A 17,494-nucleotide genomic window follows, 5' to 3' on the forward strand; every position below is an offset into this window, starting at 1 on the left:
AAGTTAAGCACTACAGAAGAATTAAATTCATGATCTTAGCCTCACTGGCAACCAACTGCAAGTCTCAGCTATATTAATAAGAGAAGTATGTAATTCAGAAGTAATTTATCTTAAACTTTGGAATGTATTATGAACTTCCCCTATTAGAGCTGCCATCATATGATTGGTTGACATTATTTAGAGACTCAACTGTTTGAACCTCAAAAATGACCATATGAGAATGAAGAACACTAAAGACACAAGGAAAATATGAGCCCAAGAAAAAGAAAGGGCCACATAAATCAGAGACTCCCATCAGCCTGAGACTGGAAGGACTAAATGGTGCCCGGCTACCACCAATGACACTCCTGACAGGGAATACGACAGAGAATCCCTGATGGAGCAAGAAAAAAGTGGGATGCAGACCTCAGATTCTAGTAAAAAGACCAGACTAAATGATCTGACTGAGACTAGAGGTCATGGCCCCCAGACTCTTTGTTAGCCCAAAACTAACAGACAAAGATGAGACTGGACTATAAGACATAAAATGATGCTGGTGAGGAGTGTGCTGCTTAGCTCAAGTAGATGCATGAGATTATGTGGGCAGCTCCTGACTGGAGGTGAGATGAGAAAGCAAAGGGGGAAAGGAGCTGGTTGAATGGACATGGGAAATACAGGGTGAAGAGGAGTGTGCTGTCACATTGTAGGGAGAGCAACTAAGGTCACATAACAATGGGTGTGTAAGCTTTTGTATGAGAAACTGACTTGAATTGTAAACTTTCACTTAAAGCACAATTTTTAAAAAGTGACCATATAGTTATCTATATAGGTGGTATAGTTATCTACATAGATGAAGAATCAGGCTTATGTGCTCACAGACACACAAAAAATTAAGCTGTTGGGACTTGAAATCAGATTTTCTGGTTTCAAATCACCTCCTCTTGATTTTACAATGCCAGGGCCCTTGATGCCTAGATACCTGCTGAATAACAGAGAGAAATCACATGGAGATTTGAAATGTATTTGTAATATCCACAACATGGTTAATCTACATGTGGATAATGCAGAATTGATTGACTGTAATTCAGCAGTGAGAACCCTACAATTAAACTTGCCGGGTTTTGTGTGTTGTCAGCATTAACATCTGCAAGAAGTTGTACTCTGATGTAAAATTAACGATTGTTTGAGTAGGCTGAATTCCTATCAAATACATAGCGTACTTCAGGCAAAAAGCAACTTGTGCTTGTATACATTTGGAAACCGCAATGACAGGAAACAAATTTGGAAGAAAAGAATTTTGCCCAGACATACATAAACATAAGGAAAGCAGAGAACTAGCATATATTGTCACCAGTGTTCTGGAGAGTATTCCATTGATTTTAACCTGTTACGACGTCACTGAATGTAACATACTGATCATGAGATGAGTTTCTCTCATGATCACCTTATTTTATTAAACCCTAATAGAAAACAGCTTTGAAAAATCCTTAGCTCAACTTCTGTTTATTCACTCAACAGATATCTTGAGTACCTACTATATGCCAAGTTCTGTATTAAGCTTTGGAGATAGAGCTTTGAACATGCTAGATACGGTCTGTGCTCTCATAAAGCTTAAATTCTAGTGGGGAAAGTCAGACTATAAATAATACTCCCTTTTTACTCAGTGTAGGCCAATGCAAAAATGAACAAACCACGTGCTGCTTCTGGGAGAGGTGAGAGATACGCATCTCTGAATCACATGCATTATGTAAGGAAGAAAACATACTAAGGAGTAGCTCTTAGCCCATCTCAAACTGCCAACCTTTCAGTTAGTAATCAAGCACAAACTTTGCCCTACCTGGGGACCTAGCTCCAGCTTGTTTTCTCCTTTCCACTGTCTTGGGGGTTTGTACCTTAGACTGCAACTGGTAAAACAGTAAGTTTCATAACCTCTCTAATTATAATGTGTGTTCTTCAAGAGGTAGAACTTTGGTTTTCTGTAAATACTAAAAGCCTTCTACAAAGTTTCTTCTGTGTCCACCGGAATAGAATCAGAGAAACGATCTTACTAGGAAAAACAATAGTTCTGTGATGTGTAGGTTAATTGCTTTCTGTTCATCTTTCTCTGACAGAATTTATCTTGGAGAAAATTATGGTTTTTAATAAGATAAATTTATGTACTTTGGTCATGCATGTAAGATAAGATCTTATGTGCAGTATTTCATAAAGGAGAATTTACAGTGCAACTTCTTGTATTTTTTTTTTTATGTCATTAAACGCGGAAACCCTGGCGGTATAGTGGTTAAGTGCTACAGCTGCTAACCAAAAGGCGGGAGTTCAAATCCACCAGGCACTCCTTGGAAACTCTATGGGGCAGTTCTGCTCTGTCCTATAGGGTCATTATCAGTCGGAATCGACTCGATGGCAACGGGTTTGGTGCCTTGGGAAACCCTGGTAGCATAGTGGTTAAGAGCTACGGCTGCTTAACCAAAAGGTCGGCAGTTCGAATCCACCAGGTGCTCCTTGGAAACCGTATGGGGCAGTTCTACACTGTCCTATAGGGTCGCTATGAGTCGGAATCGACGGCAATAGGTTTTTTTTTTGTTTTTTTTATGTCATTAAACAGAAGTGAATTACTAAAACAATTTACTCAACATTTTCTGTGCCATATACAAGGTAACATGTCCCCAGCAGCTGATACACTTTGAGGAAGGAGCCCTGGTGGTGCAGTGGTTAAGCACTCAGCTGCTAATCAAAAGGTTGGCCGTTGGAACCCACCAGCTGCTCCACAGGAGGAAGACGTGGCAGTCTGCTTCTGTAAACATTTACAGCCTTGGAAACCCAATGGGGCAGTTCCAGTCCTATAGGTCGGTATGAGTTGGAATCAACTCCATAGCAATGGGTGTGGGTTTTTTTGGTAAGCATATGTTGATACCTAAAAGCAACATATTAAAAAGTAAAGGTACAGATAATTGCCACAATTGTTATTTGCATGGAATTCTTTTAATCTTTTATTAACTGTATTTGGTAATTTTTCCAGGAGATGGCACTGTTGAGTTAGCTTTCTTCTCTTCAGACGGTAAAACAATAGACCATTCATCTTTGTGTCACCCAAACAAAGAAATATTCCTTTATAACTGCTCTTCTCCCCACTAATCACATGCTACAGGAACTGACTGTCTTGTGATCTACTCCATAGTTGGCATAGATTAAAAAATAATCTGTATTTTAAAATTATTCTGACACATGGTAGGTACGGAAAGGAACAATTGATCACCAGTTTTTGTCAAGCTTTATCTTGTCAGTTCAGTAGATAAGAAGTTGGAGGGCTATTCTAGCGATTTTACCATGCTGCTCAGATGCCATTCAAAAATATTTTCCATTTCTCATGTCTTCTTATGGTTGTTCTGGGAAATGCAAATTTGCAAATCTTTTTGTTTGCAAATTGAGTAAATAGGACTTTGATGTAAACACTGAGCTGGGTGCACTGCACCATTTTGCTGTACAATGAATATACTCATCTGGGTTTACTGTCCCTTTGTAGTTACAGGTAATTTTCAGTTGCTTTCTTCATTTTTTTTTTCTTCATTTAGGTGTAATGGTATGCATATTTTGTATCTTTCTACCTTTTCCACTGATCAACTTACAGCATGCTGAAGGGATGGAGTCAGTAGAGTTGAGGATCCAGAACTGGGTTTACCTGTGCGGCATGTTCAAGAAGTCATGTGGAGGGAACAGTGTAGGGTTTTGGTTTATTTATTGGCGGCAGGGTGCTAATTTGGGGGGACTTCAAATACTGAAAACCAAACTTGTGCAATGCACTCACTGCAAGGTTAAGGCACTTTAGTAAAGATAAATGTCCATCTATGAAGTGACCATGTATAAGCAGTGGGCAACCCCCTTGCCCCTTTTTCCTGCCCCTAATGTCTAAACTATTTTCTAACTCCAGAAAAACCAAAAAGTAATTCCGCCTTTGGCCGGCCTCCCTGCAGAACAGGAGGTGAGTGAGGCTATACGTGGTGGAAAGACTTAAGGCTTGCACGAGTCACAGATGTCCTGATGTCCGTTTGCCTCTGTAGGATTAGGCCCACACAAAGTTCGCAGTCACCTTCTTGGCAGCGAGGCTGCTGCTTCAGCAGACAGTGGGCAGCCAGGTTAAAAACCTGAAGCACCGGCTCCGCCGAAGCCCCCCTTTCCAGCTGAGAGAGCTCAAGAGCTCAGGGATTCCCGGAGCAGCTTCCCTGGGCGCTGCGGCAACCGAAGAAATTTTAGGGGTGTCTCGGAGGGCTACTAACCCAGCCCCAACTTGAAGGTGACGCAAGGGGAAGCGAAGGCGATGGGCGTCAAGGCTCGCCCTCTCGCACGAAGCCGGGCTCCCCGGGAAGGTGGAAAAGCTCCTACGCTAACTCTGGAAGCCCAGCCCCGGAGACGCCGGGAAGGGGGATGACCTCAGCGTCTCTGCCACGTTCCAGCCAATCAGTCCCGCATCTTGGCATCCGAATCCAGGGTCCCAGGAGCCGGAGGCGACGCGAGCCAATGAGGAGTGGGCCGGGGTAGAAGGACAGGCAGGCAGCCTATGGGGGCGGAGAGGCCCGGCTGCGCGTATCCAAGGAGCGCCGGGCTCCGGCTCGGGGGTGTGGCGCGGCGCCGGCGGGGGTGGGCGGGCGCGCCGGGCGGCAGGTGTCGGCTTCGTCGGCATTCCGCGGCGATGGAGCGGCGCCGGAGAGCTGCGGCTGGCCTCTCGCGCTGGCCCCACGACCTCGGCCTTCTCCTCCTCCTCCTCCAGCTGCTGCCGCCGGCGACCGTTGGCCAGGACCGCCTGGACGCGCCGCCGCCGCCCGCTGCGCCGCTGCCGCGCTGGTCCGGCCCCGTCGGGGTGAGCTGGGGGCTGCGCGCAGCCGCGGCCGGGGGCCCGTTTCTCCGCGGCGGCCGTTGGCGCCGCAGCGCGCCCGGAGATGACGAGGACTGCGGCCAGGTCCGGGACTTCGTCGCCAGGCTGACCAACAACACGCACCAGGTGAGGGGGCCCCGGGCCCGGGCACCGCCGGGGCTGCGAGGTGCCGCCCCCGGACTCCTCGCGGCCGCCTCTCCCCCTCGCGCGGCCAGCCCACCTCTCCTCCCCGCGCGCCTCGCGTCTCTGCGAAGGAGGAGACCCCGGGCGCTCTCGGCCCTGCCCGGCCCGCGCCTCCGCACCCCCGGCCGCTGCCCCGAAACCGCGGCGGGCGGAGCCGGGCTCGGAGGGTCCGGGGACGCCGCGATCCGCACGGCTGTGTTTCGTCACAGGGGGGGCAGTCTTAGATTTTCACGGCGTTCTTTTCTTTCTTTTTTTTTTTTTTAAGTTGTCAAAACCAAGTGAACATCATTGTTTTCCTTCTTGTATAAATAATCAGGATCCAGTAACGCTTGTTATCCACTAGGAAGCTGGAGGGATAATTACATCTTAAGTGCTTGGAGGAGAGTTGGGCTGCGCAGAAGCAAAGGTGTGTCCTTTCTGGATCAGTACTTTCGGGGTGGTTAGCGGGTGTTCAGGAATCCCAAGAGCCCATGTTAGGGCCACTTCGATGTGTGTATTTTCGTCAAGGAACAGTTTGGAAATAGATGACAGTGTATGTGTGTTCCTCTCTCTTACTCCTTCTGCCATGTTATCGAACTTTAACCCAGGACGACTATATCCTGTTGTAACAAAACTTCCAACAGCCAAGAAACTGATTGCAGGTGTGCTGCATTGAGCCAGTTCCTAGTCAAAAGACTTTCAAAATTGTGGCAGTTCCTTTCTCCATGTGGGACCAGCAGCTCAGCCTTTGCACACGACTGGATTGATAAAGGCAGTTGTTAGGAATATCCTGCCTGGCCCCTGGCTTCAGTACAACTGGCATCTTCCTCAAATACAGGTTTTTATAAAATTGATGACTTAATTGTTTAATTTAGTTTAATTAATAGTTTCATAGCATTTTCTATTTAATATGTTTTCTCTGTTATATCCTTTCCTGTTTTCTCCGCTGTACTTTTTATGATTGTGCTCTTTTCTCATTCCAGGAGAGTTGCACATGGGGCCAGAGATGGGTCACTAGTGCTCTGTAGCTTCACTTGTCCTTGTATGACCACATTACCCATCAGCTGAGCCTCAGTCTCCCCTTGGCCTATCTTTCTTCCTCTGCCTTGGGCCATACTTGTTATCTGTGACATAATTGTCAGATCTGGGGACCCAGGGGGCACTCACAGTCAAGGTCCAAGTATTCAGGGATATCTCTGCTTAATATAGTCTAAGCGGCTACATAAAGAGAGCCAAGTTAGTGCTGAAGAGTGGGACAGTTTTTTTCAGGTTGGGTACAGATAGGTTGGCATCATTACTGGCAAGTCTTCCTATTTGAGGAGGAAAAAAGTAATCGCATAGACTTCCTTCTCACGGTAGGAGGTTGAGAAAGACTTTACAACACTGAGGCTTAAATTATCCCAGGACTGCTTCCTTCCTTGAATCAGCTGGACTCTGAGTTCTCACTTCACTTTTCACATTCTTCCTTTCCGGCTGACCCACTTTTAGAAATCTGTTGCTTCTCCTGGATTGGCAGCCTTAGTCTGAGTTTTCCCCAGTTAATTTGAATTGATAAGTCATTTGTTGATTTCTGAAGTAAAAGGTGAGAAAATTATTTAGCTACTGTTTCCAGTGATTTTTTTTTCCCAGTTTTCTTTCTGTGATCTAACTTAAAATAGCTATTTTTGGATTTTTTTAAGTGTCCATGGTCTTGTTTTCAGAGATCTCATCTTTTTTTGTAACTTGTATATCTAGTAAAAAGTAGAGCCATTGTTGGCTGACTTCACCTTAAAAAACCAAACCCTTTGGCGCCAAGTCGATTCAGACTCATAGTGATCCTATAGGACAGAGTAGAACTGTCCCATAGGGTTTCCAAGGAGCAGCTGGTGGATTTGAACTGCTGACCTTTTGGTCACAGGGGTGCTCTTAACTACTGCACCACCAGTGCTCCAGACTTCACCTTATCAAAAACCAAAAACCAAACCCAGTGCCATCTAGTCGATTCCGATTCATAGTGACCCTATAGGACAGAGTAAAACTGCCCCATAGAGTTTCCAAGGAGTGCCTGGCAGATTTGAACTGCTGACCCTTTGGTTAGCAGCCCTAGTACTTAACCACTACACCACCCAGGTTTCTGACTTTACCTTAAAAAAAAAAAAAAAAAAAAATTTTTTTTTTTTTTTTTTTACCTTAGAAATGGTTAAATTAAGTCACTCATGAGAGGTTCCACTTCCTTAACTAATAACTGTTATCTAGTAGTCTGTTTTGCTTTTTAGTTCTGTGTCTTTAGAAGTCATGAGTAATTATACTGAACTCTATTGAAGAGATCTAGTATTTCTGGATCCCTTTATAAACAGTATGAAATAAAAGTATCAGCATGGGAAAATGATTTTTTATCAGAGGTATTGTATACATCTGTACAGTTGGGGAAGGAAAGTACCATTTGGAGCAGTTTTTCCTCTATAAGATAAATGGAGTCAATTCCCATGAACAGTCAAAGGTTCTTGGTTCTCTTCTTGTTTCTGCTAACTTGATGCTGTTCATTTTTGCCACATTAATGTATGTAATCGGTTAATGGGAGTGCCAGCCAAACACTCAGCTCTCTGCTGGGCATTGGGAGTGCCATGATAGAAAGAAAAGATCATTCAGTTTGGAGATTGGGAAGCCACCGAAGATTTTATCAAATCTCTTAGACATCTTCCTATGCCTTCTTTGGCTTATGAGACTACATTGGCATTTAACTAATCTTTTTAAGAAAGTGAAATAAAACCAAAGAATGATAGTGCTTTTACATTCTTATGGCTTTAGACCTGTGCCCTAATGACATGTGACTGTGGCTTCTTCGCTCATGAAATCCAACAGGTTATCCTCTTTGCCCTAGTCTCCCTGGTTCTCTCTGAGAGATTTCCTTTCACACCATTTCTTTTCAATCTTTTGATTTTAAATCTGATTCAAATGTATTGGGTTTATTGTGAACAGTGTATATTTTTCATATAGAAGTCACAATGATTAAATGCTGTATTTTAGGATTTGAAAAAAGAGAGGACAACATTTTATTTTCCAGTTATAGTGTTATAAATAATTTATCGATGGAAGGCAGGAAATAAAAGATGGAGATAAAAATATTGGCTGCTACAGAAAACAGAAAACAAAAGGAATGACCAGAAAACAAAAGTAGAAGGTAACTACTGAGACCCTGCCAAAAATTATGCTCCCTCATTTTGTTCTGAGGGTTTGATGTATTAGGAAAAGGGAGTATAGCACTGTGAGGCAGGCTCAAGGGCCGACCCGTCTGTATTCACATCCTGGTTCTGCCATTTATTAGCTGTATGATTTGGGGTAGGTTACTTAAGTTCTCTGTGTCTGAGTTTCTATAAAATGAAGATAATAAGTATACTTAATTCATAGGGTGGCAGTGAGAATTAAATTGGTGTGATTATATATATTTTATATATATATGTGTTCATGGCATTTATTTACATGTATTAACTTGTTAGAACAGTGGCTGATACGTAATTGTTGTTAGATACATAATTGTCTTTAGTTGTATCAAATCGATTCCAATACATGGCGACCCTACTTGTGCAGAGTAGAACTGCTCCATAGGGTTTTCGAGGCTGTGACTTTTAAAGCACATCACCAGGCCTGTCTTCTCAGGTGCTCCTGAGTGGGTTTGAACTGCCAACCTTTCAGCTGGTAGTCAAGTGCTTAACTGTTTGAGCCACCCAGGGACTCCACAGTATGTAATTAGCACTAGGTAAATAATTATTACTTTTATTTTTAGGGATCATTTATAAATGCTCTTTTCTCAGAATCAGTAATTAGTCTTTTACCTTTAACCCCAAACTATTTTCATGCCACACTTTTAGTTGATTCTTTCCTTCAAGGGCCTAAAGTGTTAGTGACATATGTAACCTTTGTACATGAGAATAGTTGAGCAAGCCTGTAAGATTTTATTAATGTTGGTTGCTAAGTTGGATTGCTTCAAAATATTCCTCCTATAAGCACCCCCTCGGAGGGTAGGCATGAAACTCTCCTAAACAGATGAATTGCCTTGGCCAGGGTCACAGTGGTGGCTGACATAATTTCCTTACTTCTCATTCCTGTGTTCAGACCATTTGACAATTTCCTTAAAACTTTTTAAATTTAGAATTAATAAAGCCAGGAACTGTTGCTCATTTTCACTTCTCTCCCTGCCCCGTCACTCACTACTTCATTACACATAACTTCCCAACCTCTACCCCAACATCAAAGCATCTGGCTTCTTAAACAAACAGGCCTGTAGAGAGGCCGTGTTATGCAGGGCGTCAGCTCTGAGAAGAATGCATGTATTTGTTTGCCGGCACTGGCAGGGCTGGATCCAGGCCGGCGGAACTGAATGTGCCTGTCGGAAGCTTCGAGGAGCTGCTTCACTCTGCTTGTTGTTGGGGAGCACAGACATTTGTAACACCCAGGACTCCGTAGGTCGGTGCCTTTGAATGCCCCAGAGCTTCCTGATGGTCTCATTTGTTCTGATACTTAGCCTCTCCTCATACCACCTTCCCCAGTGCCCCCACCCAACCCTCAAGCTTATTTAATCTGCCCTTGAGCTGAGCTCTGTTTCTTCTGTTTGTTCTTGGGTCAAGGACTAGGGATTCTGGAAGGTCTCCTTCTTGGTCCTGGTTGAGCAGAGTGAGCAAAGGCCTCAGGAAAAGCCCTCGTCTGTGCAGTGCACTGGTCAGACCTTTACCCCCCAGATGGGTAGTAAAGTGGCGTCCTGCATTGGGAACTAGGAAGTGCCAGCGGATTTGATGAAGTATAATTTATGTGGGGAAAGGCAAGCCTCCATCTGAGGTTTGGTTGGGGTGAGGGTGGTGAGCCAGCCAGGTATGACATGGTCTGAAGGGAATGCCGTGGGACAATTAAGGTAGTTGTCTGCTGACTCAAATATCTGGCTCTGTGCATAGTGATTTTCAGTTAGAAATCTATGTGCATCTCATGTCTGTGGAAATAACTGGAGGAAGGTTTATGTTCTGGTTAATATCTGATTGGTATTTTCTTTTTAGTAATAGTAATAATAGGCTCTCCATCTGATCTCATCGTTCATGTCAGGTTCACAAAGGCTGTTAACAGTTTCTTCTGCCCTCTGTCAATTTCCAGTCAGCTCTTGGTAACATGCATTGGCTTCTCAGTGGATTCAAAGTGCTCCCCAATTCTGTCTTAGTTGGGTTGCTACCCTTGGGTGATCATCACATACAGGGCAGTGCTCCGTGGTCAGAGCAGGAAAGGAGCGTGTCCTCTTCTCCCACCCTCTCTTCCCACCCCAACCCCTGCCCCCAAATTTCTGACTTTATAGAAAGTGAGCCCTGTTTTGAGGCTGGAGAAATGATGCTCAGATGTTTTATATGAGCAGGAACTCTAGTACTAAGGCAGACTCACCCACTGAAACACATTGCCATCAAGTTGATTATGACTCATGGTGACCCCATAGGACAGAGTAGAACTGCCCCACAGGGTTTCCAAGGCTCTAAATCTTTACAGAAGCAGACTGCCACATCTTTCTCCCATGGAGTGACTGGTGGGTTCGAACTGCCCACCTTTGGTTAGCAGCCAAATGCTTTAACCACTGTGCCACCAGGGACTCCTAAGCCAGACAAAAATACCACATTTGGCGTGCGTGGCGTCAGCTCCAAAAATATTATGAAATCGATACTGCATTTGTAAATTTCAATTCAGTTCCATTTTCTATCCCTTTTTAACCACTGTTTCTATTGCATATTTTACCCCTCTTCTTGCAAACTCGCTGAAGCTTGTTCTTCCCACTATCTCTGTGGCCTCATTGGTCTGTATGTAGGTGGGTTTGAGGAGTAATGCGGCTTGAGGAACAGTCTGCTCTATTTCAGGCAGTTCTTAGCAGCTCTTCTGTTGTGGTTTTAATGGTGGTTACAATCAAAGTTGGTTAGGAATATGCGACTTTGACCTAGTTGGGTTGAATGCATTTTTATGACAGACACTTCCTACCCATAAAGATTATTAGATGAATGCTGGACTTTTTTTTTTTTTTTTGAAGAGTGAGGGTATTTTTCCTTCTCTCCCACTAAACTCCCAGGCTCAGGAGACCACAGTAAAAACAGAATCCTTCCATTCAGAACCTGTGGTGTTCTGCTAAGAAAGTTTTCAGTGAAGGTAATTTATTTTCCATTTTCCTTTCAGTGTCTGACCCTCAATTCCTCATTACAACATGAGAACTTTGGGCTGGATTTAAAATATCTAAAAAAGCTCTATGATTCATATGGAAGAGGAAGCCAGAGGTTGTGATCACAAATGTTTGTTGGTTGATTCTGAATTTAGAAGCCAATTGCGGCAGTTCCGCGTCCCAGCTGAACTTGGACAGAGCGTGGACTTCACATCTGAGGGTGGTTGGTTACCACCTACGGAGCTTGCTTTGAGTGTTCTCAGAGACAGCAGAAGCGTTTCTTTCATACAATTGTTAAAGACACTCGACTTATTTGGGGGTGAATACTTTATCATCCCTTGTTGGCTAAAAAATCTAATGCTAACAAAAGCTGCTAGCTTGGATAATCCAAAAGCAAACCCGGCAGACACGGAGGTTTGTCTTCTCCTTCCCTGCAGCGCTTTTCCACAACCGGGCTCTTTTCTTCTTTCTGGCTGGCTGTGTCTCTGTGTTTGGAAATAGATGGTCAGCTTACTGTTAGTATGCTCAGTCCTGGGCTAGTTAGAAAATTACATGGGATTAATTGGCTCGGGTTCTTTTCATCAGAAGAGAATAATTTGTTCCTTTGCTCCTTCTAGGGTTTATGAGTTCTCCCTCTCTTATGTTTGCTTTTGTTGGGAGTTTTGTTCTTTTCCTCCTGTATGTTCTAAAAAAACTAAGTTCTAATATTATCCTTGAGCCAGTTTGCAAGTCTGATTGAATAGTAAGATCACCCTGAAGAACCAAGAGAAATTGAACTGGGAAGGAAAATTTTGATTAACTTTAATATTTCCTAGACAGGATAGATAAACCAAATGTTTATCTGGTACCTGCTACTTGTCATAATACTGCATTCAAAACAGATCTGTTGTATACCTAATCCAGAAGAGGTATCTCAGTACCCAGATTGGAGTCCTGGCTCTGCTGCTTCACAGACAAGTCACTTCACTTCTTCAACTTCCACGGTTCTGTTCTTTAAGCTTGAGAAGCAGCTCTTAGGATTGTTTGGAGGATCAGATGAGAAGTTCTGTCAGAATGCTTTGTTAAATGTAAAGTATTATGTAGATGTCGTTCATTCAAACACTGACTGAACCAGCTACTCTGTACGAAGTACTGCACTCTTGCTTGCCCCCTAAAAGTGTGAATCTAGTTGGTGTCCAGGTCTGCACACAGACAACATTAAACATTAAAGATATTGACATTGGTGCTGTCTCAAGAATTTGGATGTTCAGAGATGGCTCGCTGGGAATTTGGAAGTAGACATGTCCACCACAGTACAGTGGCCTGGCAAGGCCTCCTGGATGAAGAGAGGCAATTCTTAAGGAGATGTGTGAAGCCATGGAGGTAGGAAATCCAGGACATGCTCAGGGGTGGTAAATACACTGTAAGTGGTTTATGTTGGGGAGTAGTAGTTGATGAAGCAAGAATGACTTGAGTTTTCCAGGAAAATGAGAAGTCAAGAAAGATAGCTCTTTGGGGGATGGAAAGAAAGGGGAGGTATGGGTGAGGTATCTGGCATTAGGGTTTATTGGTGAAAGTGTTTTAACAGGAAGTGCTAGACATGAGACTAGAGCTGGAAAAACCAGAGGTGGAGATGGAGAGCTGAGGTTGTGCTTTCGAAGGTGGCCCATCGCTATGGGCCTGGAAATGTATGTACAGAAAAGAGAACAGGGTAGATGCCTTTATACTTCAAGTGCTAAAGCCTTCAAGGAATACTCCCAGACTCCAGGACCTTATTGAAGGAGTCCAGACATGAGAAACCAAGGAGCAATAAGCTGTCAGACAGCGATGCCCGTAAGCAGAGTTTTTTTTCCTGAACGTTTGTGAACTCCCAGAGGTAAGGTTGAACTCTTGCCGATTGTATGCTTAACAGTTTGAATCAGAGATTGTTAGGCTGATCAGTTGGTCAAATCCCCTACTTTTAGTGATGAGGTTAAACGGCTTGCTTACAGGCCAAGAGCTGGGAGTAGAATGTAGTTGTCCCAGCTTAGTGCTACATTTGGAAGTGCCTCATAAAGATGTTTTAAATCAATGCATTTGTATTTAGGGATAAGGCAAGGTTGTGGACCTGATCTGTCACAGCTTCAACAGGGCCCAGTTGTCAGGCAAATGTTACTGATAAATATCAAGCAGCTCCAGAGGAACCTGTGCATAAAGGAGACAGATGAGGCATACATGTATTTGGTTTTATCCCTTGGCAGGGTTGGGTAACAGGCTGGGGCGGGGGTGGTGAGAATGAGAGTGAGTCAAGATTGGCAGAAATGTAAGAAGTGTGTGTCTTCTTTTTTTAACTGCCCTGATTACATCAAATTTTTAACTTGTTAGTGTGATTGATAGTTTTTTATGGCAGTGGTTTAGGGAAGAACAAGATCTCGGGTGTCAGACCGACCTGGATTCAGACTTCAGTGGTGACCATGGACAGGTTAATCTCTCTAAGAACCTTTGTTTTTTCATCTATAAAATGGGGGTAATAATACCTCCTCTGAAATTTTTTTTTTTCTTTTTCTGAGGGTCATTGTGAGGATTAAATGGGATAGTGTGAGATTTAGCATGTGTTCATCCTTTATTGAGGGTTTCTTATGACTATTTCCACAAAGCTTCCAATGTATTATCAGTTACATGCTCAAATATTTGTGTATGTGCTTTAAAAAACATTATTTTCAAAGCTGTAATAATCCAGGATTCTCATGGGCACTCGCAGGAACCAAATCTGATTTAAGAAATATGTACTACTTATGTCCTTGGATTCAGGATAAAAAAGAGGGTGGGTGAGAGAGAGACTACCTCTCCAGTGTCTTTTCTTGAAGGTATAGGAGATGGAGCAGGAAATAATATCCCACCATCATCAGATACTTGGCCATCTGGTTATAATAGTTCTAAATGTGTATTGTTCTTTACTTATACTTTTAAATAACTTAAAACCATAAAAATAAGACTACTTATAATTTAATAACTATTCTTCTCCACTAGGCATTGGTTTATTAGACTCAGGAACTCTGGTTACTTGCCTGTTTCTTCCTTATTTATTGACTGAGCAGCCACTGTTAACTTTGCACTCGACTGACCTCTGTGAAGTTTTAAGAAATATTAATGAGGGGTCTGATCTGTACATCTCAAGAACTTTGCTTGGAAGCGTAGCAGACCAGAATGCTGATGGTGTTATTTCTTATTATGTGCATATTTCTTTAAGCTAATATTTCACCACTTCCTGCCGGTGTTACCCCTCTATTTCTGTTAAAGCGACCCCCTCATCAGGGCCTTAAGCTTGTGTGCTGTGGTTTCTCCATCTTTGTTATCATGGTATTCCTTTCCAGTTGCGGCTGGTTTTTCTGTTCTCTCCTTTAGCATTAACTGTGCCATGGAGTACAGCATTTAAATATAGTATTCTTTTCTTGTATTCAGTTTTATTTATATAAGCTTTATTCTGCATATTTTAAATTCCTTAAAGGTAGGGACCAAGCTTGTACTATGAATTTTTCCCCATTTGTGACTCACACAGTGCTGGAGAAAGAGTAGTCATTAACTACTATTTTGTGTAGCCTGGAATCAGACATAGGTTTGAATCCTTGCTCTGCCCCTTTCCAGCTGTGTAACTTTGAGCATATTATTTCTCTGAGCCTGCTTCTTCATCTATAAAGTGGCAGTGGGGCCTGATATATATATGTAAGTGTTCAGTAAAAGTTAAATACTGTTATTATTAATCACTAATTCAATGATTGTTAATTGAGCACCTGTCACATGTTAGCCACTGTACTGGCTCCTGGGAACTGGTGTGGAACAGAATAGACAAGATCCCTACTTTTTTTTTTATGGGCTAGTAGAGAAGATGGACAGTAAACAAATATGTAATTATAAATATAAGTGCTAAAAAGAAAAAAAAATACCTATAGGAGAATAATAGAGGTGTTTTTAGTCTGGGGCATTAGGAATGCCTTGCTGAGAAATTATTTAAACTGATACTTGAAGATAAGTAGAATTTTGCCAGGTGTGTCCCAGGCAGAGAAAACAGTCTGCTCAAAGGCCCTGGGGCTAGAAAGAGCTCGGTGTGCTCCAGGACCTGGAAGAAGGCCAGTGTGGCTGCACCGATGGGTGAGGCAGAGAGGCTTTATGGTTCTGTTGTAACTCAGCCGACAGCTGGAGTGTAGCGCTGTGTCACTTTCTCTTCTTTGAAATGGGGCTAAAATGTAAGAATTAAATGCTAAAAGTTTTGAAATTCAACTTATTTATTGGGTGTGATTGGGGAATGAACTGTTCGATGTAAGTGAATTTTTTAAAAATCAAGCTTATGCTTTTCAATGCCCCCCCCCCCCCAAATTAATGGAAATCTTTCTAAAATAGTTCCCTGCCTTCTTACTCAGCAGTATGACCCTGGATCATTAAGAAGAGATTATACTATACCGTGACTCACATTATCATAATGTGGTATGGCATTAATGCCCCCAAGGGCTATTGAGATATGGAGGGTGATTTTCTCACATTTTGAATGGCCCACATTTATAAGCTTAAGCACCATTGTCTGCTTGTTTAAGTTTACTTTTTTCCCCTCTGCAGCACCGTTATCCCCCTTGTAATGTCTTCTTCCTTCTTGCTGCTGTCCCTGTCTGTCTTAGATATACCATCCCCTAATATGATTTACATCTTCTGTGAACTAAGAAAGCAGATTACTAATCTTAGACAATTCTAACAAATTTAGCAAATTAAATTAGAGTGATGGTCTGCAGGTTTCTGTTAGAGGTTGAATGCATAGATTTTTATTGCATGGATGCCGGCATCTGTTTTCCTTTCAATTAGTGACCCAGTTGTTGAGGTTTCTAGATAATGAAAGTTGCTGTTGCCCTCTCCTTTTAACATTGGAGTATCGTAGAGCAGGGAGCAGACTTTTGAAAAAAACAAAACAAAACAGGTAGCCGTAAACCTGTTGCCATCAGGTCAATTTCGATCATAGCAATCCTATAGGACAGAGCAGAAACTGCCCCATAGGGTTACCAAGGCTGTAATCTTTACGGAAGCAGACTGCTACCTCTTTCTCCTGAAAACAGGTATGTAGCAGTGGAAAAGCAAACTGAGTGGTTAAATTATTGATGAGTCATAGAACTTTAAAGTTTGGAGGGACTGGAAGACCATTGTTCCAGCTCCCTCACTTCAGTGGTGATGTCAGGTTGTGCTGATCAAGTTCACCCAGCTTTCAGCAGAGCTGGAAATAAGATTCAGGTTGACTGGTTATTAGCCCAGAGCTCTCCTCTGTATCATTTTGCCTCTCAGAAAAATCTGAATAACTGAATAGATTTGAAAACTTATACAATCTTTCAATTTAGCTTTTCATTGCTAAGAATAGCCTCTATGAGAACTGGAGCATTTGTGATCTTATTTTTGGCTCGTGTTTTATGGTCCTAGCAGTGCCTTATTTAACAGTACTGTATTCTGTTACGATTTTCTTCCTGCCTGCAAGAACATCACCCAGGCTGTGCTCCAGACCTCTCTTGTTCATCATTGTGTTCCTGACTGGAGGCTTGGAAGCCTCATCCTAAATTACCATTCTTCATGGGCTCACCAAGGTCCCTGGGTGGTGGAAATGGTTCGTGTTCAACTACTACAGATTGATGGTTCTCTAACTTACCCAGCAGTACTGTGAAAAAAGGTCTGGCGATGCGCTTACATAAAGATTACAGCTGTGAAAACCCTAGGGATCCATTCTGCTCTGTACCACATGGGGCTACCATGGGTCAGAATTGACCCGATGGCAGCAGGTTTGATTTTTAGTATGGGCTCACGAATGCCTTGCCTTCGTATGTTACTTCATTTGATTCTTCCCACCACGGTGAGTGAAAGAGCGTAATATTAGTTTTAGTCCTGAGGAAGTGGATCCCCAGGAGGGAGAATGAGTTGTGCCTACTTTCCCAACCTGGACTAGGCCTTACTCCCTTCTGTAGTTTTATTTCCACTGTACCAGGCTGTCTTCTATAGATTAAGTAAATGTCTAGCGTGTTAAGCCTTAGTGTTTAGACTCCTGTAAGAAGTTTGTAGAGTATAAGCTTTACGAGCATAGACCTGTTGTCAGTTCTGTTTCCTCAGTGCCCCAAATAAGGCAGGCACACGGTGGGCTTGTTGAGTGAAGGAATGTGTGTGAGGGATGCCATCACTGCATTCGCCCGCTTTCTTGCTTGCCAGAGAGGCTGGCTGTTCCTGACGGCGTGATGCTCCTGACGGCCATCTGCAGGTGACCTGACACTGTGGCGTGCATGTGGAAACTGACCCACTTTCACTTGAGCCAGTGTTAGTTCTTTCAGTATTTTACCTTTGATCAGGTGTGT

The 17,494-nt window shown here is 43.0% G+C and overlaps 1 protein-coding gene across 2 annotated transcripts in view; it reads left to right on the forward strand.

Moving 5' to 3' along the window:
- Positions 1 to 4,652: 4,652 nt before the first annotated feature.
- Positions 4,653 to 17,494, forward strand: part of SORT1 (sortilin 1) — an 86,748-nt gene continuing 73,906 nt past the window's right edge. For both annotated transcript variants that reach the window (XM_064282451.1, XM_064282452.1), the window contains exon 1: positions 4,653 to 4,975. In XM_064282451.1, coding sequence (XP_064138521.1) covers positions 4,667 to 4,975 — 309 coding nt within the window. In that variant the 5' untranslated portion in view covers positions 4,653 to 4,666. The remainder of the gene's footprint in view (positions 4,976 to 17,494) is intronic.

The sequence above is a fragment of the Loxodonta africana genome, chromosome 3 (assembly GCF_030014295.1).
Source record: "Loxodonta africana isolate mLoxAfr1 chromosome 3, mLoxAfr1.hap2, whole genome shotgun sequence".
In the NCBI taxonomy this organism is placed as follows: domain Eukaryota; kingdom Metazoa; phylum Chordata; class Mammalia; order Proboscidea; family Elephantidae; genus Loxodonta; species Loxodonta africana.